Source organism: Rana temporaria, chromosome 1 (assembly GCF_905171775.1).
Source record: "Rana temporaria chromosome 1, aRanTem1.1, whole genome shotgun sequence".
Taxonomy (NCBI): domain Eukaryota; kingdom Metazoa; phylum Chordata; class Amphibia; order Anura; family Ranidae; genus Rana; species Rana temporaria.
The window spans coordinates 585436975-585460046 of NC_053489.1; the positions used below are offsets into that span (position 1 = coordinate 585436975).

A 23072-nucleotide genomic window follows, 5' to 3' on the forward strand; every position below is an offset into this window, starting at 1 on the left:
TTGAACACTGCAAGTCTTAAATATTTGAATATACAGTGTGGTTAACTCATTTTGTTTTAGTTTTTCTAAAGTTTGTGTGTTTGTTGTGTGTTGTGTGTATTTTCTTACCATGTGCTAATTGTAGTCTGTGCTTGCTTCTTCCACCATAGTGAGCCTCAAGCCATGTGCTACATTGAAACCTCTAACTTAGATGGGGAGACTAACCTCAAGATCCGCCAGGTAAGTAGAGATTTGCCATATATTGCTTTAAAAATATGCACATTTTAAATAGGCAAAAATAATCAGTACTGCCCATTCGTATATTTTCGTTTCGGTGAGATTTTCAGTTAGCTAGGCCCTAACATTACAAGGTTGTGGTAAATCTCAAAGTGATACTAAAGTCTTGTGTTTGTTTTTTTTCTTTAAAAATTACAAACATGTCAACCTTACCTGCTCTGTGTAATGGTTTTGCACAGAGCAGCCTGAAACCTCCTCATCTCGGGTCCCTCTTCGCCGCTCCTAGCCCCTCCTTCCCATTGAGTACCCCCACAGCGAGCAGCTTTCTATGGGGGCACCCGACCCTTCATGTATTCATTTAGACACGGAGCCAAGATTCGGCCTCGCCCCCCTCTCACTCCTGGTTGACCTACTGGCTTTGACAGCAGCAGGAGCCAATGGTGCCGCTGCTGTGTCTCAGCCAATCAGGAGGGAGAGTCCTGGGCGGCCGAGGCACTGGTTCACATCGCTGGCGAAAGATGGTGCTCAGGTAAGTATTAGGGGGGCTGCTGCACACAGAAGGGTTTTTATATTAATGCATATAATGCCATAAGATGATAAACCAACCTGCCTTTACAATCACTTTAAGGAAACTGTGAAGAGGTTGCACAAAGTGTTGTGACATGTGTGGCCACTTTGAGTGCTTTGAGGGGGGGGGGGGGGGGGCACAATTCGCAATGTCAGGACTACAGATTAAGTGCTCTGCCCTTTCAGGGAAAAATAAAAACTTAATTAGTTGCATTTTAATTATATCACTAGTTCTTCAATCTAGCAGCCAGTCTGCGCTCTGTACTGCTCGATTCTACAGACTATACTGACTGACAAGACTTCTGTGACCGCTGAACAAATTTCTCAATTAGCTAATCCTCTTTTAAGGACAATTGGATAGAAATTGTTCTTTGAATAAAATGTTTGACTTTCTTCATAATATTCTTTCTTCAGGGTCTGTCGCTGACCACAGACATGAAGGACATTGGCACGCTGATGAGTTTGTCTGGAAAAATTGAATGTGAAAGCCCAAACAGACATCTTTATGATTTTAATGGAAACATCCGACTGGATGGACACGGGTTTGTACTTAAACTTGCTGACAACATAACATTAATCCTAGCTCTATGTGTGTGTGTATATATGAGAATATATTGTTTTTTAATATATTTATAAATGATTTTGGGTTTGGGATTAAAAGTAGCATTTCATTCTTTGCAGATGACACCAAACAATGCAGTGGAATAACGTCCTTACAGGATGTCTCCAATTTACTAGCTGTCCTCCATACACTGTTTAAATGGGCAACTATGTGGCAAATGAGGTTTAATGTTCTAAATGTAAAGATATGCATGTATCATACATACTAGGGGGAGTATAACGGGGGGAATCAATGGCGGAGAAGGATCTGGGTGTTCTGATAGATTAAGCCTAATAATAGCAATGCCAAGCACTAGTTTCCAACGCAAGCAAAATCCTTTCTTGTATTAACCTCCCTGGCGGTATGATTATGTCAGATTTTTGGTGCTGAAAGCAGTACAATTATTTTGCATGGAAATTTGGCGGTTTATATTGTAGGCCTGTAATTCTTAGGAATAACTCACTTAAATCTGTCCAAACAAGAGTCTAGTAGACATCCCGGGTATGATAAAGTTTGAAAAACAAAATCCTAAATTATAATATAATAAATAACTATAAATAATTATAACAAATAATAATGTAATTATAATAAAAATGATTCAATAATGCAATCAAATAAAAAACACTGAAATTTGCTCAGTTGCAGAATTGTCGCTGTCATTACTTTTTATTGTTTGACGAATTTCCCCACAAATCGCTATCGCTAAATTTTTCCAAAGTTTTCTAGCTGCTCTAAAACCACTTTTGATGGAAAGGGACACTTTTTTCTATAAGATTACAGTATGCTGTATGTATTGTGTGTATTTACTTTTTTGAATTTGGCGCAGATCTCCGTCCCCTTGCATCATAACGTCGCAGGGAACGGAGCTCGGCGGCACTCGGCACTGTGTGAATCGAGCGAGGAGACACAGCTCAATCACACAGCGGGGAGGTATCGCAGGATCCAGGGACAAGGTAAGTAACCTCTGCCTGTGGATATTGCGATGTGATCCAGAGTCTGGCTCGGGGTTACCGCTATTGGTGCTGAAATTCCACCCCGAGCCAGACTCGGGAATACCTCTCGGGGGCCAAAGAGAGATAATTTTGCCCCAGTACAAATTTTTAGCAAGACCTCATCTGGAATATTCATATCGGTTTTGGGCACCAGTTCTCAAAAGGATATCGGGGAACTGGAGAAAGTGCAGAGAAGTGCAACCAAACGGATAAGAGGCATGGAGTTGTTTAACTATAAGGAAAGATTAGAGGAACTGAATTTATTCTCTCTGGAGAAGAGATTACGGGGGGATATCACCAACATGTATAAATACATAAGTGGTCCATGTAGTGAACTTGGTGTGGAGTTAAAAAATATTTGCTCTCCAGATACAGAAAGGCTTCTTCACAGCAAGAGCTGTGGAATGGATTCTCTCATGAGCTGGTTCTGTCCAGCTCAGTAGATTGCTTTAAAAAAAAGCCTGGATTTTTTCCTAAATGCACATAATATAACTGGATACTAATATTTATAGATAAAGTTTATCCAGGGAATATCCAATTGCCTGTTGGATCAGGAAGGATGTTTGCCTCCCTCTGGATCAACTGTGGGTATAGGATTGTAAATATGTGGGACGTGTCTTTTTTTTTTCAACCAAATTAACTATAAAGGGAGCATTCGGTTTAGCTGTGTTGGATTTTAGTCAAAAGGTACATATGCTAAACCCCAGAACCCTGTTTGTTTTCTTGTCACATTACAACACACCTCTAAGTTTGATTTCTGAGCATTTCTTCTACACGCTCCTCTAGAGTGATGCCTGCCCAAGAAGACCGCTCATTACTGCTCTGATAACCTTTTTCAAATGAGCACCATAAATCCGCAAATGAGCTATTCTGTATAAAGTGTAATATTGGATTGTCACAAACAGCTGTTTGTATGCTATGACCATAGAACTCCTCAAATATAGCTTTTATATACCGTTTTTTGCAAGTTTTGTGACAGAATAGATCCCATTGGATTTCTGGTACTTAGTTTAAACTGTCCATCCCCAGATTACGTGAACTGTGAAGTCCGCAGTATATCAAGCACTCTGTACAGCTTCAGTGCACCCTGCCCTAAGCCTCTCCTTGCTCTGCGCACTTTGTCACTTCTCTTTGAGCTTGCCGCATCCTTCATATATTTCATCTCCTTGGACTTTTCAATCGAGAGAGCGTATCTGTGCAAGTGCTAGGTGTAATTCTTGTTTCTTTCACTCCCACTCACTGTCTAAATCTTGCTGCCTTCACCTCTGTATCATTTATAAAATACCCCCTTCATAAGCAATGAGACCACCAAGCTACTAATTCACTCTTGGTTATCTCTCACCTTGACTGTTGCAACTCCCACCTCAGTGGCCTGCCTTTTACACAGGCTAACCCCTTTTTTTCTATGATGAATCGTCTATAGTGTCTAATGTACCTTATCAGCCGTTCAGTGCCCGCCACCTCTTTGCCAATCCTTCCACTGGCTTCCACTCACTCAGCGAATTCAATTTAAAATACACCACCATATAAAGCCATCCACTAGTTTACGTCACCAACCTTGTCTCAAAATAGGACCCACACTCCCCGCTCCACTCTTCCCTGGACCTCTGACTCTATGGCTCCCTCATCACCTCCTCCCATGCTCACGCCCAGGATTTCTTCATCCTCTGGGACTCCCTTCTATCTTCTACTTCATCAGTCTTTAGGCAATCCGTGAAACTGTATCCCTTCATGCAGAGGCGTAACTAGAAACTTTAGGGCCCCGGTGCAAGAAATCACATAGGGCCCCCCCCCCCCCCCCCCCCAAAATCATGATTTTTTTTTTTTTTTTAGGGAGGCAGGAACGGCGGTAGTTGAGGGGGGGTGGCAGTGGTGATGTTGAGGGGGTGGCAGTGGTGATAATTGAGGGGGGGTGGTAGCGGTGGTACTTGAGGGGGTGGCAACAGTGATGTTGAGGGGGTGGCAGCGGTGGTACTTGGGGGGGGTGAAATCGGTGGTACTTGGGGAGGGGGGGGGTGGCAGCGGTGGTATGTGGGTGGGTGGCAGCGGTGGTGCCATCCTCTCCCACCACCACCCCCTTTACCTCTTACTGATCTCATCCCTATCCCCCCCCCACTGATCTCATCCCTATCCCCCCCATCACCTCTGTTGTAGAAGTGATGGGGGTAGGGATGGGATCAGTAAGAAGCAGAAGTGGTGGAGGTTTGGATGGATCGATTGCACTGCAATCCATCACTTACTTCCGTCACTGTACCTTTCCTCATGGGGAGAGCACCTCCCCTCCACTCGATTGGTGTCAGCTGACTTCATTTTTCAGTGTCCGCCCCGCCTCCCTACAGTGTGTGTCTGTGTCTCTCTCTCTCTCTCTCTCTCTCTCTCTCTCTCTCTCGATAGGCGGGCGGGACTGTGCAGAGTCTCTCTCAGCCAGTGTTCTCTCCGCTCAGCGGGCGAAAGCCCCCCTCCCCGCGGCGGAACGAACGGGCAGGCGGCGCGGCTGCGGCGGGCCTCCCAGTAGTCAGCAAAGCCATATTGACGGCCCCTCGCACTGGGCCCCCCTGAGGTGGCGGATCTGCAGGGCCCAGTCGCAAGTGCGACTGTGGCGACCCCGATAATTCCGCCACTGCCTTCATGGAAACCTTTCTGGCCTCCATCTAATATACTGTATTTTTACTTTCTGGTGAGGATGACGATCTATGTGGATCGCTTTACCCTGGATGCCTGCCTACTTAGATGTGTCTCTTTTAACCAGTTCCCTATCGAGCCATAGTAATATGACGTTGGCAGGAACTGTCTCTCCCTCAGAGTGGACGTGCTATGACGTCCTTTGCATCGCGGCCGATAGGGGGCGTGCGCGCCCACGGCATCGTTGGCGACCCGGTGCCAGACCCCAGCGGCCGTGATGTCCCCCGGGCACCCGCGATTGCCGGCAATCACAGCAGGAGTGTGGATCTGTGTGTGTAAACGCACAGATCCACCTCCTGTCAGAGGTGAGGAGACCAATGTGTGTTCCCAGTACAGAGGAACACAGATCGGTCTCTTCCCCTTGTGAGTCCCCCTCCCCCTACTGTAAGAATCACTTCCAGGGAACATATTAACCCCTTCAGCGCCCCCTAGTGTTAACCCCTTCCCTGCCAGTCACATTTACACAGTAATCGGTGCAGTTTTATAGCACTAATTGCTGTATAAATGTGATTGCTCCCAAAAACGTGTCCACAGTGTCCGCTTATGTCCGCCGCAATGTCACGGTCACAATAAAAATCGCAGATCGCCGCCATTACTAGTAAAAAAAAAGCCATAAATCTGTCCCCTATTTTGTAGACGCTATAACTTTTGCGCAAACCAATATACACTTATTGATTTTTTTTTTTACCAAAAATATGTAGAAGAATACGTATCGGTCTAGACAGAGGAAAAAAATGTTAAAAAAAAAAAAAAAAAATGTTAATTAACTCAAAGTAAAAAATATGGTGTTTCAAAATTGTTGCTCGTCTTTTGTTTATAGCGCAAAAAATAAAAACCCAGAGATATCAAATACCACCAAACGAAAGCTCTATTTGTGGGGGGAAAAACATAAAGATTTTATTTGGGTACAGAGTTGCATGACCGCACAATTGTCATTCAAAAACTAAAAATTGGTCTGGGCAGGAAGGGGGTGAAAATGCCCTGTATGGAAGTGGTTAATCATCAACCATGTGAGTTGCTAAATGTTGTACCTTCATTAAATGTAACCATATTGCTACACTTAGAGATGCCTCCCTTCTCTTTTATACTCTGAAGCTCCTGCTGGATTTTGCTTCTAATCCCCTTGGGGAAGCTTCCATTTGTGGATGGACATTTTATGATTACACAACTTATCATATTGCTATCATCTTTTTATATGGACTATTAACTGAAGGACTTATGAATAAATGGTTGTGTAACGAATCATTTGAATTTGCATTATTGTGGGAAATTTTGCTTTGCTATACAAGTGCTTTGGATTACAAGCATGTTTCTGGAACGAATTAAGTTCGCAATCCAAGGTTTTACTGTATAATATTATCCCTTCAGTATACGGCAACAGCACCGACTCCATCTGATCGATCACACCCCAACTTCATTTTTTTTGTTTGCCTGTTCCTTTCTCTGCTGCATGTCATTTCTTCCTGCTCATTGCCCCATCAGCTACATATCTGTTTTTCCATTCCTTCTCTTGCTGCCACTTCTTTTATAATGTATCTGCAAAATCATTCCATGCCCATAGTGTTGCCATTGCCTAGCCCTTACCTGTTCCTTGTGAACTGTATTCTGTCTTTTATACAGCGTACTTGTTGAGTTATTAAATAATAAATCAGAATGGTTGTGACCAGAGAGGCTCCACTTTGCTTAACTTTCCATAAAGCCGTACATTATGTCAGTGACGGGTACACTTTATTCTATACCTTTTGGCAAGGCCATACCAATGATGTGTAATAAGGCGGCTTACATGCTCATCCCTCTCCATGGTATCGCAGAGACCTTCCTAATCCAGACAATGTTATGATGGAGTATTGAATTTCACGCCTGTGATAAAACAAATGAAGCACTGTGTCTTGTAAAGGTCAGCATGCCGGGATATGAAGAGAAAATATTACATTTCACCAAATCCTTCGTCAATTTCAGCAAAGCTGGAGGTCATTTTAATGCATAATTTTTTATTCAGTATGCCCAGGATATGAAGATAAATTATTTTATGTCTCCTAATCCTTATACAGACCAATATCGGGAGATTGTTGTAATTCAGAATTTGCCATGCATGCTTTAAATATTTCAATAATATTAGTTTGGTACTTTCATTAACCACTTAAGACCCGGACCATTATGCAGGTTATGGACCTTGCCCCTTTTTGCGATTCGGCACTGCGTCGCTTTAACTGACAATTGCGCAGTCGTGCGACGTGGCTCCCAAACAAAATTTTTTCACACAAATAGAGCTTTCTTTTGGTGGTATTTGATCGCCTCTGCGGTTTTTATTTTTTGCGCTATAAACAAAAATGGAGCAACAATTTTGAAAAAAATTAAATTTTTTTAACTTTTTGCTATAATAAATATCCCACAAAAAAAAAATATATATATATATATATATATATATATATATATATATTATAAAAAAAAAAATTCCCCTCAGTTTAGGCCGATACGTATTGTACATATTTTTGGTAAAAAAAAATCGCAATAAGCGTTTTATGGATTGGTTTGCGCAAAATTTATAGCGTCTACAAAATAGGGGATAGTTTTATTGCATTTTTATTAATTATTTTTTTTTTTTTTATTACTAATGGCGGCGATCAGCGTTTTTTTTTTTCTAGACTGTGACATTATGGCGGACACGTCGGACAATTTTGACACATTTTTGGGACCATTGTCATTTTCACAGGAAAAAGTGCTATAAAAATGCATTGTTTACTGTGAAAATTACAATTGCAGTTTATGAGTTAACCACTAGGGGGCACTGTAGGGGTTAAGTGTGACCTCATATGTGTTTCTAACTGTAGGGGGACGGGCCTGGACGTGTGACGTCATTGATCGTCTTTCCCTATATCAGAGAACAGACGATCAATGACATTGCCACTGTGAAGAACAGGGAAGGTGTGTTTACACTCACCTCCCTCTCTCTGTTCTTCAGCTGCAGTGACCGATCGCGGGACACCGGCGGCGATCGGGTCCGCGGGTCCCCACGGCTGGGCTTAAAGAGACACGTACAGGTACGTGATTGTGCCCAGCCGCAGTCTCGCTGTGCCCATTTGCAGTCTCGCTGTGCCCATTTGCAGTCGTACCTTTCATCAGTAAAACAGCTTGCGTGTCTCTTGTGTAGTGCAGTCTGTTCGGCCGTCCATTGAAACAAAGCCCCGCCTCCTTGTCCATCCGTGATAGAGGAACACTGATACGTTGCTGGGAAACTGTATCCGTGTTCCACCTATCACAGACGAGGAGGAGGCGGGGCTTTCTTACAATGGACGGCCAAACAGACTGCATTACACAGGAGACCAACGCTGTTTTACGGCTCACTCGAGTATAAGCCATGGGGGCATTTTCAGCCTAAAAAATGGGCTGAAAAACTCGGCTTATACTCAAGTATATACAGTATTTGCAGCCGAGTGCACCTTTCTGTATTGTTTAATGAAGCCTAGAACTTGATTGGTTACTACCATATGAACTGCTGTGCCAGTTTTAGTAAATCTCCCCCTGGTGGTGTGAAGCAGCCATACCTTCACTTGGTAGTGAGGACAGCATGGACTGATTGAAGCCGCTTGTTGAGCAATATTATATAACAGTCGTCTGGTTTGGTTTCATAGCAAACGATGCATTGTATTAGTTGAGGTTTTTCAGAATTCTAGCCATTCCTTACATGTGATTCAATTGAAGGAATGCGGAGATCAATTGCTGCTTTTAATGCTATAGCCTTGCTAGTTTTAGCTTAATCTCCAGCTTCTATATACTTTTGAATGCCCTAAAAAAAATAGATAAACCCAAAGGCAGACTTTTAATATATTGCAGTGTACCAATTCTTACATGGGATGGCATATATATATATACTGTGTATATATGTATATGTATATGTGTGTGTGTGTGTGTGTGTAATTTATATATATATATATATATATATATATATATATATATATATATATATATATAATAAACTGCAGCTGCTGACTTTTAAAATATGGACACTTACCTGTCCAGGGAGCCTGCGATGTTGGCACCCAAAGTCGTTCTGTCCCTCGGCTCTCAGGTTGCGGCTTCACTTCCTGGTTCCCTACTGCACATGCGCGACTCCACTGGTCCCTGCTGTCTTCTGGGACATGTGTGTCTCCCAGAAGACAGTGGGGGGGCAGAAGAGGCGGCGGAAGTGGCATAGAGCCACGATGTAAACAAAGAGCCGTTAGTTGGCTTTTCCTCTCTCCCGTCTGACAGACGCGAGTAGAGGAGAGCCAATTGGCTGCTCTCCTGACAGGGGGATCTGTGCTGATTGTTTATCAGCGCAGCCCCCCCCCCCCTCGGATTCTGTTCAGGACCACCAGGATAGCCATCCACACTGGACCACCAGGTATGCCCCCTAAACCACCAGGGAAATGCAAATCTGTGCCCAGGCAGCTGCCAATCAGTGCCCACCCACTATGCCTGCCATGCCGCCAGGGATCCCTATCAGTGTCGCGTAGCAATGCCTATCAGTGCCACCCATAAGTACACATCTTTGCAGCCTTTCAGTGCCACCTATCAATACCCATCAGTGCCGCATATCGGTACCCGTTAGTGCCCACTCAGTGGTGCCGCCTTATCAGTGCCCATCAGTGAAGCAGAAAACGTACTTATTTACAACATTTTATAGCAGAAACCAAAGCAAAACCTTTTTTTTTCTTCTCAATTTAGCAAAAAAATAAAAACTCCTATTTGTGGGAACCAAATGATAAAAATTGTGTTTGGGTACAGTGTAGCATGAAAGTGTTACATGACCACGCAATTGTCATTTAAACAGCGACCGCGCAGAAAGCTGAAAATTGGCTTGGGCAGAAAGGGGGGGGGTAAGTGCCTGGTATTGAAGTGGTTAAAGATAACAAACCTGTCATACTTACCTGCTCTGTGCTCAACTTAAGGCTCCAATGGATAAAACGCAAAAGAACGCTGGCGCCAGCGTTTTTAAAGCGTTTTTCTGCGTTTTGCATTTTTTTGGCGTTTTTTCCCGGCCAAAAAACTGCACTTTGAACGCAAATTTCGGGCGTTCAGAAAAAAAACAATAAACTCCAAAGCTCATTAATACTAAACGCCCAGTTGTGCATGGGCACATAGGCTAACATAGAGTTCAGTTTATGGACTTTAAAAAAAAAGCCAAAACGCCAATAAACTACAGTTTATCAGCTTCAGTGTGCATGGAGCCTTAGGAAATGTTTGTACAGATAAATGTCCAAGTTTTTTTTTTTTAAAACATTAAGGCTCCATGCACACTAAAGCTAAAAAAAAGCTATTAAAAAACGCCAGTAGCTTTGCAGGGAGCCTAGCAATTTTTTTTAGTGTTTTTGCAATAGCTTTTATCAGAGTTTTTCAGTGTAGCTTTTTTTTTTTTCAATGGATAAAAAAAAGCTGGCGCCAGCGTTTTTGAGCGTTTTTCGGCATTTGGCATTTTTTCCCATAGAAAAACTGCACTTTGAACGCAAATTTCGGGCATTCAGAAAGAAGCCAATAAACTTCAGAGCTCATTGACACAAAAAAAATGCCCAAGTGTGCATTGGCACATAGGCTAACACAGAGTGGAGTTTATGGGCCTTTAAAAAAAAAATGACCAAACTCTTAGGGCCCTTTCACATGTACGGACAAACGGTCCGTTTTTTACAAGTCCGTAAACGGACTTGTAATGCTTCCCTATGGGATTGCAGACGTTAGCGGATGATGCATCAGCTAACGTCCGCAAACATCCGCGTCCGCAAAGATCCACTTTTTCGGACGGAAGAATAACCTATTTTTCTTCCGTCTGGCGGAACAAATCGGGGAGAGCGGAGGAAAGACAGGGCGGTCTCTACACAGTGTGCGGGGACCGCCCTGTCCGCCGATAGCTCAGCGGGGATTTACGGATGATCCCCACTGAGCCGACGGACACACGGGGCGGATCAATACGGATCCGCTCCGTGTGAAAGGGCCCTTAGACTATATACTCGTCTCCAGAAATATCAAATACTCAAATTCGCTTTAACCACTTCCCATTCGGGCCAATTCTGGCACTTCGCTCCTACATGTAAAAATCATCCTTTTATTTTCTAGACCCTAGGGAATAAAATGGCTGTCGTTGCAACTTTTTATGTTAGAGGAGTTGTGCAGCAGTTTATAAAGTTATATGAATTAAAAAAAATTTGAAAGATGATAGGCCGTGTAAATAGATACCTAACATGACGCCCTTTAAAATTGCGCACACTCGTGGAAATGCAGCAAACTTTTGGTACTTAAAAATCTCCATAGGCGAAGCTTTCAAAATGTTTACAGGTTACCTATTTAGAGTTGCATTGGAGGTCTTGGGCTAAAATTGTTGCTTTTGCTCTAACACATATGGTAATACCTGAGATTTAAACGCTGTTTACAAATGTGGGGGCAACTTGCGTATGCGCTCGCTTCTGTGCGTGCTCGCACGGGGCGCTCTAAATTTTTTTTTTTATATTCTTTATTTTACTTTTACACTTTTTTTAAAGCAAAACAAAAATTTGGATTGCTTTTATTCCTATTACAAGGAATGTAAACTTGCCTTGTAATAGGAATAGTGCGCGACGGGTCCTCTTTGTCTATAATACCCCACATCTCTCCTTCAGGCTGGAAAGGCTGAGATTAAAAAACAATCTGTCTCAGCCTTTCCAGCCTCGTCCCTGGCATGTTTACTTTCGTCGACCAGGACGTGGCATCATAACGTTGCGCCTGAGCCTCCGAGGGTCATAGAGATGACTAGTGACCATCTGGTCACCAGAAATCTCTATGCTCCACTTCTGGCGGCGACCGATTTTTGTTTTTCGGTTCGCCGATCGCAGAGGCGAGGCAGTAGAAGTAACGGAAAACAGCAGGAGGGGACGTCCCCCCTGTAATAATCAAGCGGCTAAACTTCCGCTATGATTGTTCTTACGGCGCACAGAATCTCGGAAAAAGATATCTGGATGATGCCTGTAGCTGCAGTCATCATTCAGATATCCCCAATCAAAGTCCAGGACGTCATATGACATACTTTGTGGTTGTGGAAGTGGTTAAACAAATGTTATAAATATAAATTACCACTTGGTACACATGGACATATGTGCATCTCCGCCCACCAAAATGGGCCAGGCCCAGAAAATAAGATGGATGAAACAAGTTCAATAAAAAGGCTTACCTTTTCAATTAGGATTGATATTTTCAAAGTTTATAATGTATGAGACATTTACATTTCTACACACAGACTGGGCAGGTCACAGTAAGGAATAGTAGTCCAAAGCTTAAAGCGGGGGTTCACCCTATATTAAGCTATATCCTCTAGCATTAAATTCGGCATAGTAGCGCGAGCTACAGTATGCCTGTCTGTTTTTTTTTATCCCCGTACTCACTGTGCTATTGTACATTGAAGATTCCGGGGAATGGGCGTTCCTATGGAGAGAGAAGGTGATTGACGGCCGGCCCTGGCACGTCGCGCTTCTCCGGAAATAGCCGAAATAGGCTTGGCTCTTCACGGCGCCTGCGCATAGCCTGTGCGCAGGCGCCGTGAAGAGCCGAGACCTACTCCGGCTGTCTTCGGGGAGCGTGACGTGCCAGAGCCGGCCGTCAATCATCCTCCCTCTCCATAGGAACGCCCATTCCCCGCGGCAGACGGAATCTTCAATGTACAATAGCACTGTGAATACGGGGATATAAAAATACAGACAGGCATACTGTAGCTCGCGCTACTATGCCGAATTTAATGCTATACTGTTAAGGAACCACCGCTTTAAGTGTATTTAATGGAATACTTGTGTTTCAAGTTCAACTATGTCAGGTGACTTGAGAGATCTCTATGGTAGATGGCCTAGATATTGCTGATCACTCATCCAGAGATCTATAAATAATGTATCAGTATGGTTTAACAAGGCTGAAAATAGACCAGCTGACACTCTGGAAATGCATGATAAACTTTCCTGACATTGTTATAAAAAAAAAAAAAGACATTAACGCTGGTGAAATCCCCCGCACATTTACATGACTTATTTTAACTGATATCATTTACAAGCCTATCTAGAAAGTATATTGGAATAGCTCGACCACTCAAACATTGAACCGCCATTCTTCTAGGGCACTCCAGGAGCGCTGAAATGTTTTTTTTTTTTTTTTTTTTCGTTTTTTTGCATACAAATGTACAATTCAGCGAAATGTGCATGTACTGTGGGGACACCACTGACGCTAGCCTTGGATGAACAGTGTAGTGGTGGTCAAACTGGAAATGGTACATTAGATGAACATGGAGGAGGGTGTGACCCAACACAGCCAAATGGCAGGCCTCCATCCCTGATATAGGTTACAGGAGAGGAAAGGAATTGGTTGGGACTTTAAATGAAACCAGCCATATTAAATAGAATGAGAATAGGTACATACGTGTGTGTGTGTATATATGTATGTATGTGTGTGTATATATATATATATATATGTGTGTGTGTGTGTGTGTGTGTGTGTGTGTGTGTGTGTGTGTGTGTGTGTAAATATATATATATGTATATGTATGTGTGTGTGTATATTTAGGGGCAGATCCACAAAGATCTGCATCGGCGCAGCGTATCTAAGATACGCTACGCCGCCGTAACTTACTTGGCATAAGTTTGAATCCTCAACGTATTTGCGCCGGCATAGTGTATTTCTTGCGGGGGCGTGTTTCATTTAAATGAAGCGCGTCCCCACGCCGAACAAACTGCGCATGCCCCGTCCGTCAAAACTCCCAGGGTGCATTGCTCCAAATGACGTCGCAAGGACGTCACTATTTTCGCCGTGAACGTAAATGGCGTCCAGCCCTATTCACGGACGACTTGCGCAAACGACGTAAAAGTTTCAAAATTAGATGCGGGAACGACGGCCATACTTAACATTGAGTACGCCACCAGATAGCAGCTTTAACTATACGCCGGAAAAAGCCGAACGGAAACGACGTAAAAGAATGCGACGGCCGCTCGTACGTTCATGGATCGTCGGAAAAAGATAATTTGCATACTCGACGCGGATTACAACGTAAACGCCACCCAGCGGCCGCCGGAAAATTGCATCTTAGATCCGACGGCGTACTAAGGCCTGTCGGATCTAACCCAGATGCCATCGTATCTTGTTTTGAGGATTCAAAACAAAGATACGACGCAGGAATTTTGAAATTACGCCGGCGTATAAGTAAATACGCCAGCGTAATTTCTTTGTGGATCTGTCCCATACTGTTTATTATTGCAATCTAAAGTTCATTCAAACTCTTAAAAAGACATTGTATCAAATAATTTGGTAGTCACCTGACTTGCTATTAAATTATACTGCTCATAGCATAAAATACAATTAAAGTGGTTGTAAATCCCATCAACAAAAAAAAAAAAACCCTGCAAGACAAAGGCATAATGAGCATAGCATACTGGCTCATTGTGAATTACCTTAGATCAAAGTCCCGATGACGTCACTCCTGCACATGCACACGGGACCTGCCGGTAACGGCACACTGATTGAAGCAACGATATACACAGTCAGTCATGTCTTGGTAGGTTTGCAGTTGTGCCATACTCTTTCCATTATTCGGATGATGGATTGAACAGTGCTCCGTGAGATGTTCAAAGCTTGGGATATTTTTTATAACCTCACCCTGCTTTAAACTTCTCCACAACTTTATCCCTGACTTGTCTAGTGTGTTCCTTGGCCTTCTTAATGCTGTTTGTTCACTTAGGTTCTTTAACAAACCCACCTCCACATATCCCAGATCGCTCTGGCCCCAAGGTTTTCTCAAGAAATCTATCCAAAGTCTGCCCAGACAGATTTGGAAACCTTGTGGCTACGGGTATTAACCAGCCAATCTTTTTTGAGCTGGACGACCCGTAGAAAAGCGGAGTATCTTTCAGGAGTCAGTTGAAATGGTCCTTGATGTGTTAGCACCCGTAGGATGAGATCTAATCCCCGTCCCCTGGGCAAGAGCCCGCAATGGTTTACCGAGGAGCTTAGGCTCCTCAAAAAGCGGGTTCAGTCCAGGGAGAGACGCTGGTGGAAGTTGCTTCTGGAAGCTGCCAAAAGCTGCATCTGGTGGTCCTCCTATCTTTATAAAACTGCTATTAGAGAGGCTAAAAAGACCTACTTCCGGGAGCGAATCAGGAAGGCAGCCAACAGCACGGCCAAACTTTTCAAGATCTGTTGGGAGTTAACCCATCCCGAAGCTACCAGTGCTGCTCCCAAGGAGTAACAAAACTGGTGCCAGGAGCTTGCTGACTTCAAAGTGGATGTAAACCCCAAAATTTACATCCACATGGGACTTTTTTTTTCATGTTCTGTCAGCTGGAAAATTATGCTATTTTACCTCTGATATTAAAGCAATAGATGATGTATAGTGAATTGAACTCCTTGTATTTTATCTGCATTTGATATTGTATTATAAAAAATTGGACTTGTGTCTGTCTCTTCTAGGACTATCCCGCTAGGCCCAGACCAGATCCTTCTGAGAGGAGCCCAGCTGAGGAACACGCAGTGGGTCCATGGAATAGTTGTTTACACAGGCCATGACACAAAACTAATGCAGGTAATCTTTACCTTCATCATTGTCGCAAACTCTGTTGTTGCTTAAAGTACAGCTTAAAGGCAAAAAGTTTTCTTTAGTTTTGGATGGAGTAGAGAGGGGTTAGAACACCTATTCGTTTTTATTGCTGTCTGTGCCCCCGCCAGGGAGATTTACCCTCTATTTCTTTTGTTTACCATTTCATGTGAGAGTAAAGAAAAATAACACATTTTGGCTTGTCCCCAGAAAAGTAACAGTAGGGAAATCTTTTCATGGACACACTAGTTCTGGTGACCTGGGGGGCCCCAAGGGATTCCCTTAACTTGCAGTGGTTTCCTCCCACTTTGTGTCTTGGCTATGGGACATGAAGTGAATGGGACACAAATGGCAAAAAATAAACTGACAAGGTTTGTGACCCTCCCTTACTCAAATTATTGCAAAAATGTTGCCTAGATTTTTACTTTAAAATCTGAATTTAGAAAAGTTCAGCCCAGGTGATTGACTGTTACCCCTACTCTCTATATACCATACTAAACGGCCGTGACTGCCCCCCCCCCCCCACGCACAAACACACACACAACCTCACCCCACTTTAAAGACTCAACCCTTCCCTACCTACCCAGGTATAGACAAATATATATATATATATATATATATATATATATATATATATATATATATATATATATATATATATTTAAACTAAGCGCTACCTATACAATGATAGGCTGGGATTAGAGTGACTGCCCTGTTTATATGTAGTTACAGACCCCTAATGACTGTGGGGATTGTTGATTATTTTTTCTGTTTCGCTATGTTCCTGAGAGTAAGGTTACACCAATTCTGTATATGTTCACGATATTCGATCGCCTTCTGTTTGTATAAAAATTGTGTGTTTTTTTGTTCTTAATAAAATTTATATGGGGGGGAAAAAAAGTCAATGAAAAAAAAATTCTCACTAATGCAGTCTTTCAATTGCATTAATACCATTGTGTCAGATTTTTTTTTTTTTTTTTTTTTTTAAATGTATTTTTTTGAAGATGATTTGTAGAAGTACAGAACATAGCCTTTAAGCATTCCCAGCTAACAAATACAGATAACACAAGCTGCAAAATAATACTTCTTAAATACAAAGAACAAAACATTCCATACACTGCGCTCGGCCGTTCTAATAATTTATTTCAAGGATTAAAGGGGCTGTTAAGGTAAAACATTTTTTTCCCTAAATAGCTTTGTTTACCCTAGTGCAGTCCTCCTTCACTTACTTCATTCTTTCGATTTTGTTTTTAAATGTCCTTATTTCTTCTGAGAAATCCTCACTTCCTGTTCTTCTGCCTGTAACTCCACACAGTAATGCAAGGCTTTCTCCCTGGTGTGGAGTGTTGTGCTCGCCCCCTCCCTTGAGGGGGTGAGCAGGAGAGTCAGGACGCTCTCTATGCTGCAGATAAAGGAGCTGTGTGTTACTGGGTGTCCTGACTCTCGTGTATGTATATATGTATGTGTGTATATATATATATATATATATATATATATATATATATATATATATATATATATATGTGTGTGTGTGTGTGTGTGTGTGTGTGTGTGTGTGTGTGTGTGTGTATATATGTATATATGTATGTATGTATATATGTATATATATATATATATATATATATATATATATATATATATATATATATATATATATATATATATATATATGAGATTGATTTGTAAAATTCCAAATGGAGACATTTATGTTCTGATCTAGATCTATAAGCCATCACTGTTTTTTATCCACATAAAAATGAGATTGTGCTAACTAGCTTGTACAAATTATCATCTCTCACCTTTTTGTTTAGAATTCAACAAGACCTCCTCTGAAATTGTCCAACGTGGAAAGAATCACCAACATACAGATCTTGCTTCTCTTTTGCACTCTCCTTACTATCTCTTTAATCTGTTCAATTGGTTCCTCTATCTGGAATTCTCAGCATGACCAGAAGGACTGGTATCTTAACTTGAATTGTAAGAAAAATATTTATTTTGTTCACATTTTATAATTTTTGTGCCTTCTTGTTTAGTATCATGGGTCCTTTGCCTTCCCTTCGTTAGTTGAATATCTCTAACCAATAGACAAAAATTGGGTAAACGCAATTCTAGCCAGCTTCCAAAATCCACATTTGGACAACCCTGAATAACCTATTTAAAGCAAATATTGTCTAAATACAGGCGCGATATGTATTCTTGAATCTGTGTGCTTTGTGTGTGTATTCCAGATCTGTGCAGTAATTCCTTTACTTTGTGCAGGAGCCTCCTGTAATAAACAGTCACGGCTGCTCTTTCTCTGTATGCAGGGTGAGTGGACTTGTATCCGCCCCCTCCTGTGGGTTAGCCCTTTGGTTCTCTCCCACAGCTCTGCTTTCTAGACAGCCTCTATATAGTGCAATGATGATGTTATCATGGTAGCATCTTAGTTTGCAGAAGCATTTGGTGCACATAAAATGGGTTTGTTATATAGTTCCACATATAGTTGGGGAAAAAATAAAATAAAAATGTAGCTGCTGACTTTTAATAAACGCACACTCTCCTGTTCCACGGTCCAGTCGTCCAAAGCCTTGGTTCTCTCCCTCGCCTCTTGGCGTGCTAGTGTTTTTTGTCAGTTTAGGCTAACCCATCAGATTTAACAGAAGTGACGGTGCGTCACGGCCATCTTGGTACACCCCGCTTTAGGCCTCAGTAAGCCTACAAGTCAGAAGGTGGCAAGCGGACATCTTTTTACACCCACAGAGTCTTGCATTTCACACTTATTTTTAACAGTAAACTAAGCTTGTATAGGAAAATACAGTATTTTGAAATCCATCTAACCTGTTTTTATTCAATAGTTTTTATTGATTTTACAATTTGTTTTCAAAGGGAAACTAGAAAGAATGATGAAAATTGAAATACGTAACAGTGTGTTTATCGGTTTGAGTTATAAAACATAGATTAAACATTACCAGTAGCACTGTAAAGTAGTGACTATACACATTAGAGTTGATATGCTATAGCATGGGTCAAAATAATTTAGGCTCTGCTGATGAAAGTGGATCAGAGAGCCGAACGGCACTCAGACACTCCAAGGTTTCAAACTGTGTCCGAGATAGGGCCCAGTTATATCATCATAAGGAAGTAGAAGGTAATACATATTCAAGGGTCGGGGGCCATTTCAGTGCTTGCAAACCAGGAGATCCAGGGTGACCAGTGGTCCAATGAAATGTGTAGCCGTCCCAATGAGGACGCCAACATCTTGTAAGTACAGTGGAGGTTGGTTAGGTCTATCGCATCAACAATTGTAGGGGGATGCAAGTCTTTCCACTTCCTTGTAATAGTTAATCTAGCTGCCAGTAGTAAATGAGTGATGGTGCGTTGAATGTTTACAGGCAATTGTTCAACTCCCAGGGAGAGGCGTCTCAAAGCTGGGTTTAGTAGGACTCATGTCGGAAATTATATTGAATACCTTCGTCCAGTATGAAAAAAAGTTTAGGGCAGTTCCATAGTGTGTGTAGCAAATCTCCTCTGGAGCCGCAATGTCTCCAACATTTGTCAGAAATTTGTGGATTGAATCTGGACATTGTGGCGGGCGTATAATACCAACAAAGGGTTATTTTAACCGATTAGTTCCCACAGTGTGGAGCAATTGGACGTTTATTTTTATATGCTATTTTCCACTGGTGTGGTGTAAAGCAGTGGTCATCAACCCTGTACTCAGGGCCCACTAACAGGCCAGGTTTGCAAGATAACTGAAATACATCACAGGTGATATCATTTGCTGCTCAGTAATTGCAGTATTCTAGTCTGCACCTGCCCAAGATAATACATAAAACCTGGCCTTTTGGTGGGCCCTGAGGACAGGGTTGATGACCACTGGTGTAAAGGATTGCTGTAAGTGCGTTTCCCATTGTAAGTGGGAAGAAGATTTTAGTAAAGGTGCGTTTTTGCTGAAACATATTGTAAAATAGAGTAATGCCCTTAGTCTGTGGTGAAATAGATGTCAGGACCACGCTGATGTGTGCAGATATTGCATAGTGTCGGGTAGGTGGTGCAAACAGTGTCTAATTTGTAGATACTGGTAGAAACCTGATTTGGAGTGAGAGCATCTGGATATTTTCCCTTTCCAGACGAATCTCGATAGTAAGCTCTGGAGAGATTTAAAGAAGCTGGTAGGGATAGGGGTGGGGAGATTTCTGAAAAGATAGAGGATTTGTGGGAGCTGAATCATTTTGAACGCAGCTAGCCTGCCCCACCAAGAAAATTTGTGTTTTCCCATTTTGTGGAGGTCGTTTTGTAGTTTTGATTGTAGGGTTTTTTGTTTTTTTTTGGACCTTTGTAAGGTAGATACCTAAATATGGTATGCTGGAGTCTGCCAGGTGTATGGAAATTGTTGTAGTAGATTGTGCGTTACTGCATCAATTCCTAGGTCAAGAATATAGGATTTTGTAGCATTTGCCTTATGCCCCTTTCACATTGGACCTGTAGCCGCGGTGGCGGTATATCGCCGCTAAAAATAGCGGCGCTATACCGCCGGGATTGCCGCGGGAATCAGCCGCTAGCGGTGCGGTATTAACCCCCGCTAGCGGCCGATAAAGGGTTAATACCGCCCGCAATGCGCCTCTATAGAGGCGCGTTGCAGGCGGTATTGCCGTGGTTCCCATTGTTTTCAATGGGAAGGAGCGGTATACATGCCGCTCCTCTCACCGCTCCAAAGATGCCGCTGACAGGAGATTTTTTTGTCTCCCGCCAGCGCATCGCCTCAGTGTGAAAGCCCTCGGGCTTTCACATTGAGTCTGCAGTGCAGGAGTTTTTCAGGCGGGATAGCAGCGCTATTTTTAGCGCTGTACCGCCTGAAAAACTCCTCAATGTGAAAGGGGCCTTATAATAGGAGACTTCTCCAAACCAGGTTAACAGATTTTGGACTTCATGGAGGGAAGACGAGGGGTTTGTTGGCATTAGTATTACATTGTCTGCAAAGAGACTGATTTTGTGGACGTGATTTCCTATAGTCACACCTGAAATTTTAGAGTTGGTTCTAATGTGTTCAGCTAAAGGTTCCTAGATCAAGTTAAAAATTAGGGGGGATAAGGGATATCCTTGTCTTGTGCCATTAGTTATATGAAATGGAGTCGATTAAAAGATTGGATATGAATACCTGTGCCGAGGGGATGGTGTATAAAGCCAGTATGGCTTTGAGTATATGTCCTCCAAAACCAAACTTTTGTAGTACCATTGATTGGGTAGGTCCAATTCACTCTATCGAACGCCTTCTCTGTATCCAAGGACAGAAGGCATTCCGGTCGAGTTTGCATGGTGAATCCCGTTTGATCGTTGTGTATGCAGGTGGGGAGGAAATCAATAAGCCTATTTGCTAGTAGCTTGGCATATATTTTAAGATCGAGGTTCAGCAAAGAGATGGGGTGAAAATTTGGGGGGGGGGGGGGGGGGAGTAGGTTCTTTACTGGGTTTGGGTAGTGTGATCACCAGGGCAGATAACAACATTTCTTTTGGGAATGAAGAGCACCGTCCATTGCTCTGCTGACACCATCGGTATATAAACACATGCTCACACATGCAAATGTGTATGAGTTTTGGGGCGCACACCCTAATGCATCTGCTGGACTCAAAGATTGGATTCCAGGATCCTCCTGGACTTGAATCAACGTCGGGCGTAAACATTTATATTAAATTATATTTATATCATCTCTGCATTTTCAGGGTATTTCTTTCTCTTGAGTATTGCTAAATTGTTGCGAGATATACAGATTTTATTATGATGGTGGTTTTGTTTTTAAATTAAAGTGGAGGTTCACCCAAAAAATAAATTTTTAACCTTAGATTGAGGCTATTTAAGGGGAGCAAAAACGGCAATTTTTTTTAAAATCAATGCCGTACTTACCGTTTTAGAGATCGATGTTCTCCCGCCGCTTCCGGGTATGGTCTGCGGGACTGGGCGTTCCTATTTGATTGACAGCCTTCCGACCGTCCCATACAGCACGTCACGAGTTTCCGAAAGTAGCCGAATGTCGGTGCGCAGGCGCCGTATAGAGCCGCACCGACGTTTGGCTTCTTTCGGCAACTGATGACGCGCTGTATGCGACCGCCGGAAGGCTGTCAATCAAATAGGAACGCCCAGTCCCGAAGATCATACCCAGAAGCGGCGGGAGAACATCTATCTCGAAAACGGTAAGTACGGCATTGATTTTAAAAAAAATACCCGTTTCTGCTCCCCTTAATTAGCCTAAATCTAATGTTAAATTTTTTTTTTCGGGTGAACTCCCGCTTTAAGTGTGGAATGTAAATTGAATAACGCTGCCTTCCTCTGTGAAGGTTTGAGGGTATATGAATTGGTATTTTGTAGCCATGACTGAAACATGTTATGAGCTGTATGCCTTTTTGTTAAATATATTTGAGGAGTTGGTGTTGTGTTCAGATTAGGAGACATTCACGGACTAAGTTTTTTTTAGATTTGTTTTTACCGATGTCTGCAAAATAACAGATGGTTGGCAATCCAGCCTGACTGTCACCTGTCTGGCTGTACATTGTGACAGATCTGTGAACATCACAAGATTAGATTAACAGAATGGCAAATCCCCTGGCAGGTACAAAAGGTGCAAAGATTCGTATTTGAAAATTATTTGCCTGTTTTTTCACAACATGCTATGAAATGCTTCTGCACAGTGATCTTGACCCATAAGGGCCAGTCGATCATTGTCACCATATGTGTTAAAAGTTAAAAGGGACAATTTATTTTCTCATGGAATAATTACATCAGATCTGGTTATACACACCTTGCCTTAGCCTAAGAATAGAATTGTCCCATGCAGGGCCGTTTGAAGGAATTTGGGGGCCCCAAGCAAAATGGGGGCCCCCAAGCACCCCCCTTCCCCTGCACCCAAAGCCTACGTTAGCGCTACACACATTTTTTACACCCATGTTCTTACTCCTCCCCTCCTCCCTAGTCCCTATGTTTTTCTATTCTCACCTCCCCTTCTTCCCTGTAGGCTGCGGCTGTAGCGTGGCCGAGCTCCTCTTCCTCCTGTCAGTCCGGTGTTCTATCATTATGGGTCCCCAGTCCCCTAACAGATAGTGGCCGGGCCGGGTACCGCGCGGTACAGGAGATTCAGTTTCCTGTGTTCCCGGCCAGACTGAAAGGTAGTGAGCACTCAGTGTGCACTTCCTGTCAGTCCGGCCGGGAACAGGAAACTGAATCTCCTGTACCACGCGTGGTACCCTGCCGGACTGACAGGACTCGGAGAGGAGCTAGAGGAGCTCGGCCACGCTACAGCCTGGGAAGGGGAAGTTGGGGGGCCCCAGGCCAGCTCGGGGCCCCAAGCAATTGTTTGTTTTGCCTGTCCTGTAGCAACGGGGCTGGTCTCATGGAAGGCAATGATTGGCTAAGCACTGCCTGGTATAAACCAGGGGTCTCAAACTGGCAGCCCTCCAGCTGTTGCGGAACTAC

General features: G+C 42.9%; 1 protein-coding gene across 6 annotated transcripts in view; it reads left to right on the plus strand.

Moving 5' to 3' along the window:
- The window catches only part of ATP8A1 (ATPase phospholipid transporting 8A1), a 308603-nt gene that overhangs the window by 136173 nt on the left and 149358 nt on the right, over positions 1-23072 (plus strand). For all 6 annotated transcript variants that reach the window (XM_040335011.1, XM_040335010.1, XM_040335017.1 and 3 more), the window contains 4 exons: positions 150-219; positions 1198-1325; positions 15505-15616; positions 17440-17605. In XM_040335011.1, the coding sequence (XP_040190945.1) occupies positions 150-219; positions 1198-1325; positions 15505-15616; positions 17440-17605 (476 nt within the window). The remainder of the gene's footprint in view (positions 1-149; positions 220-1197; positions 1326-15504; positions 15617-17439; positions 17606-23072) is intronic.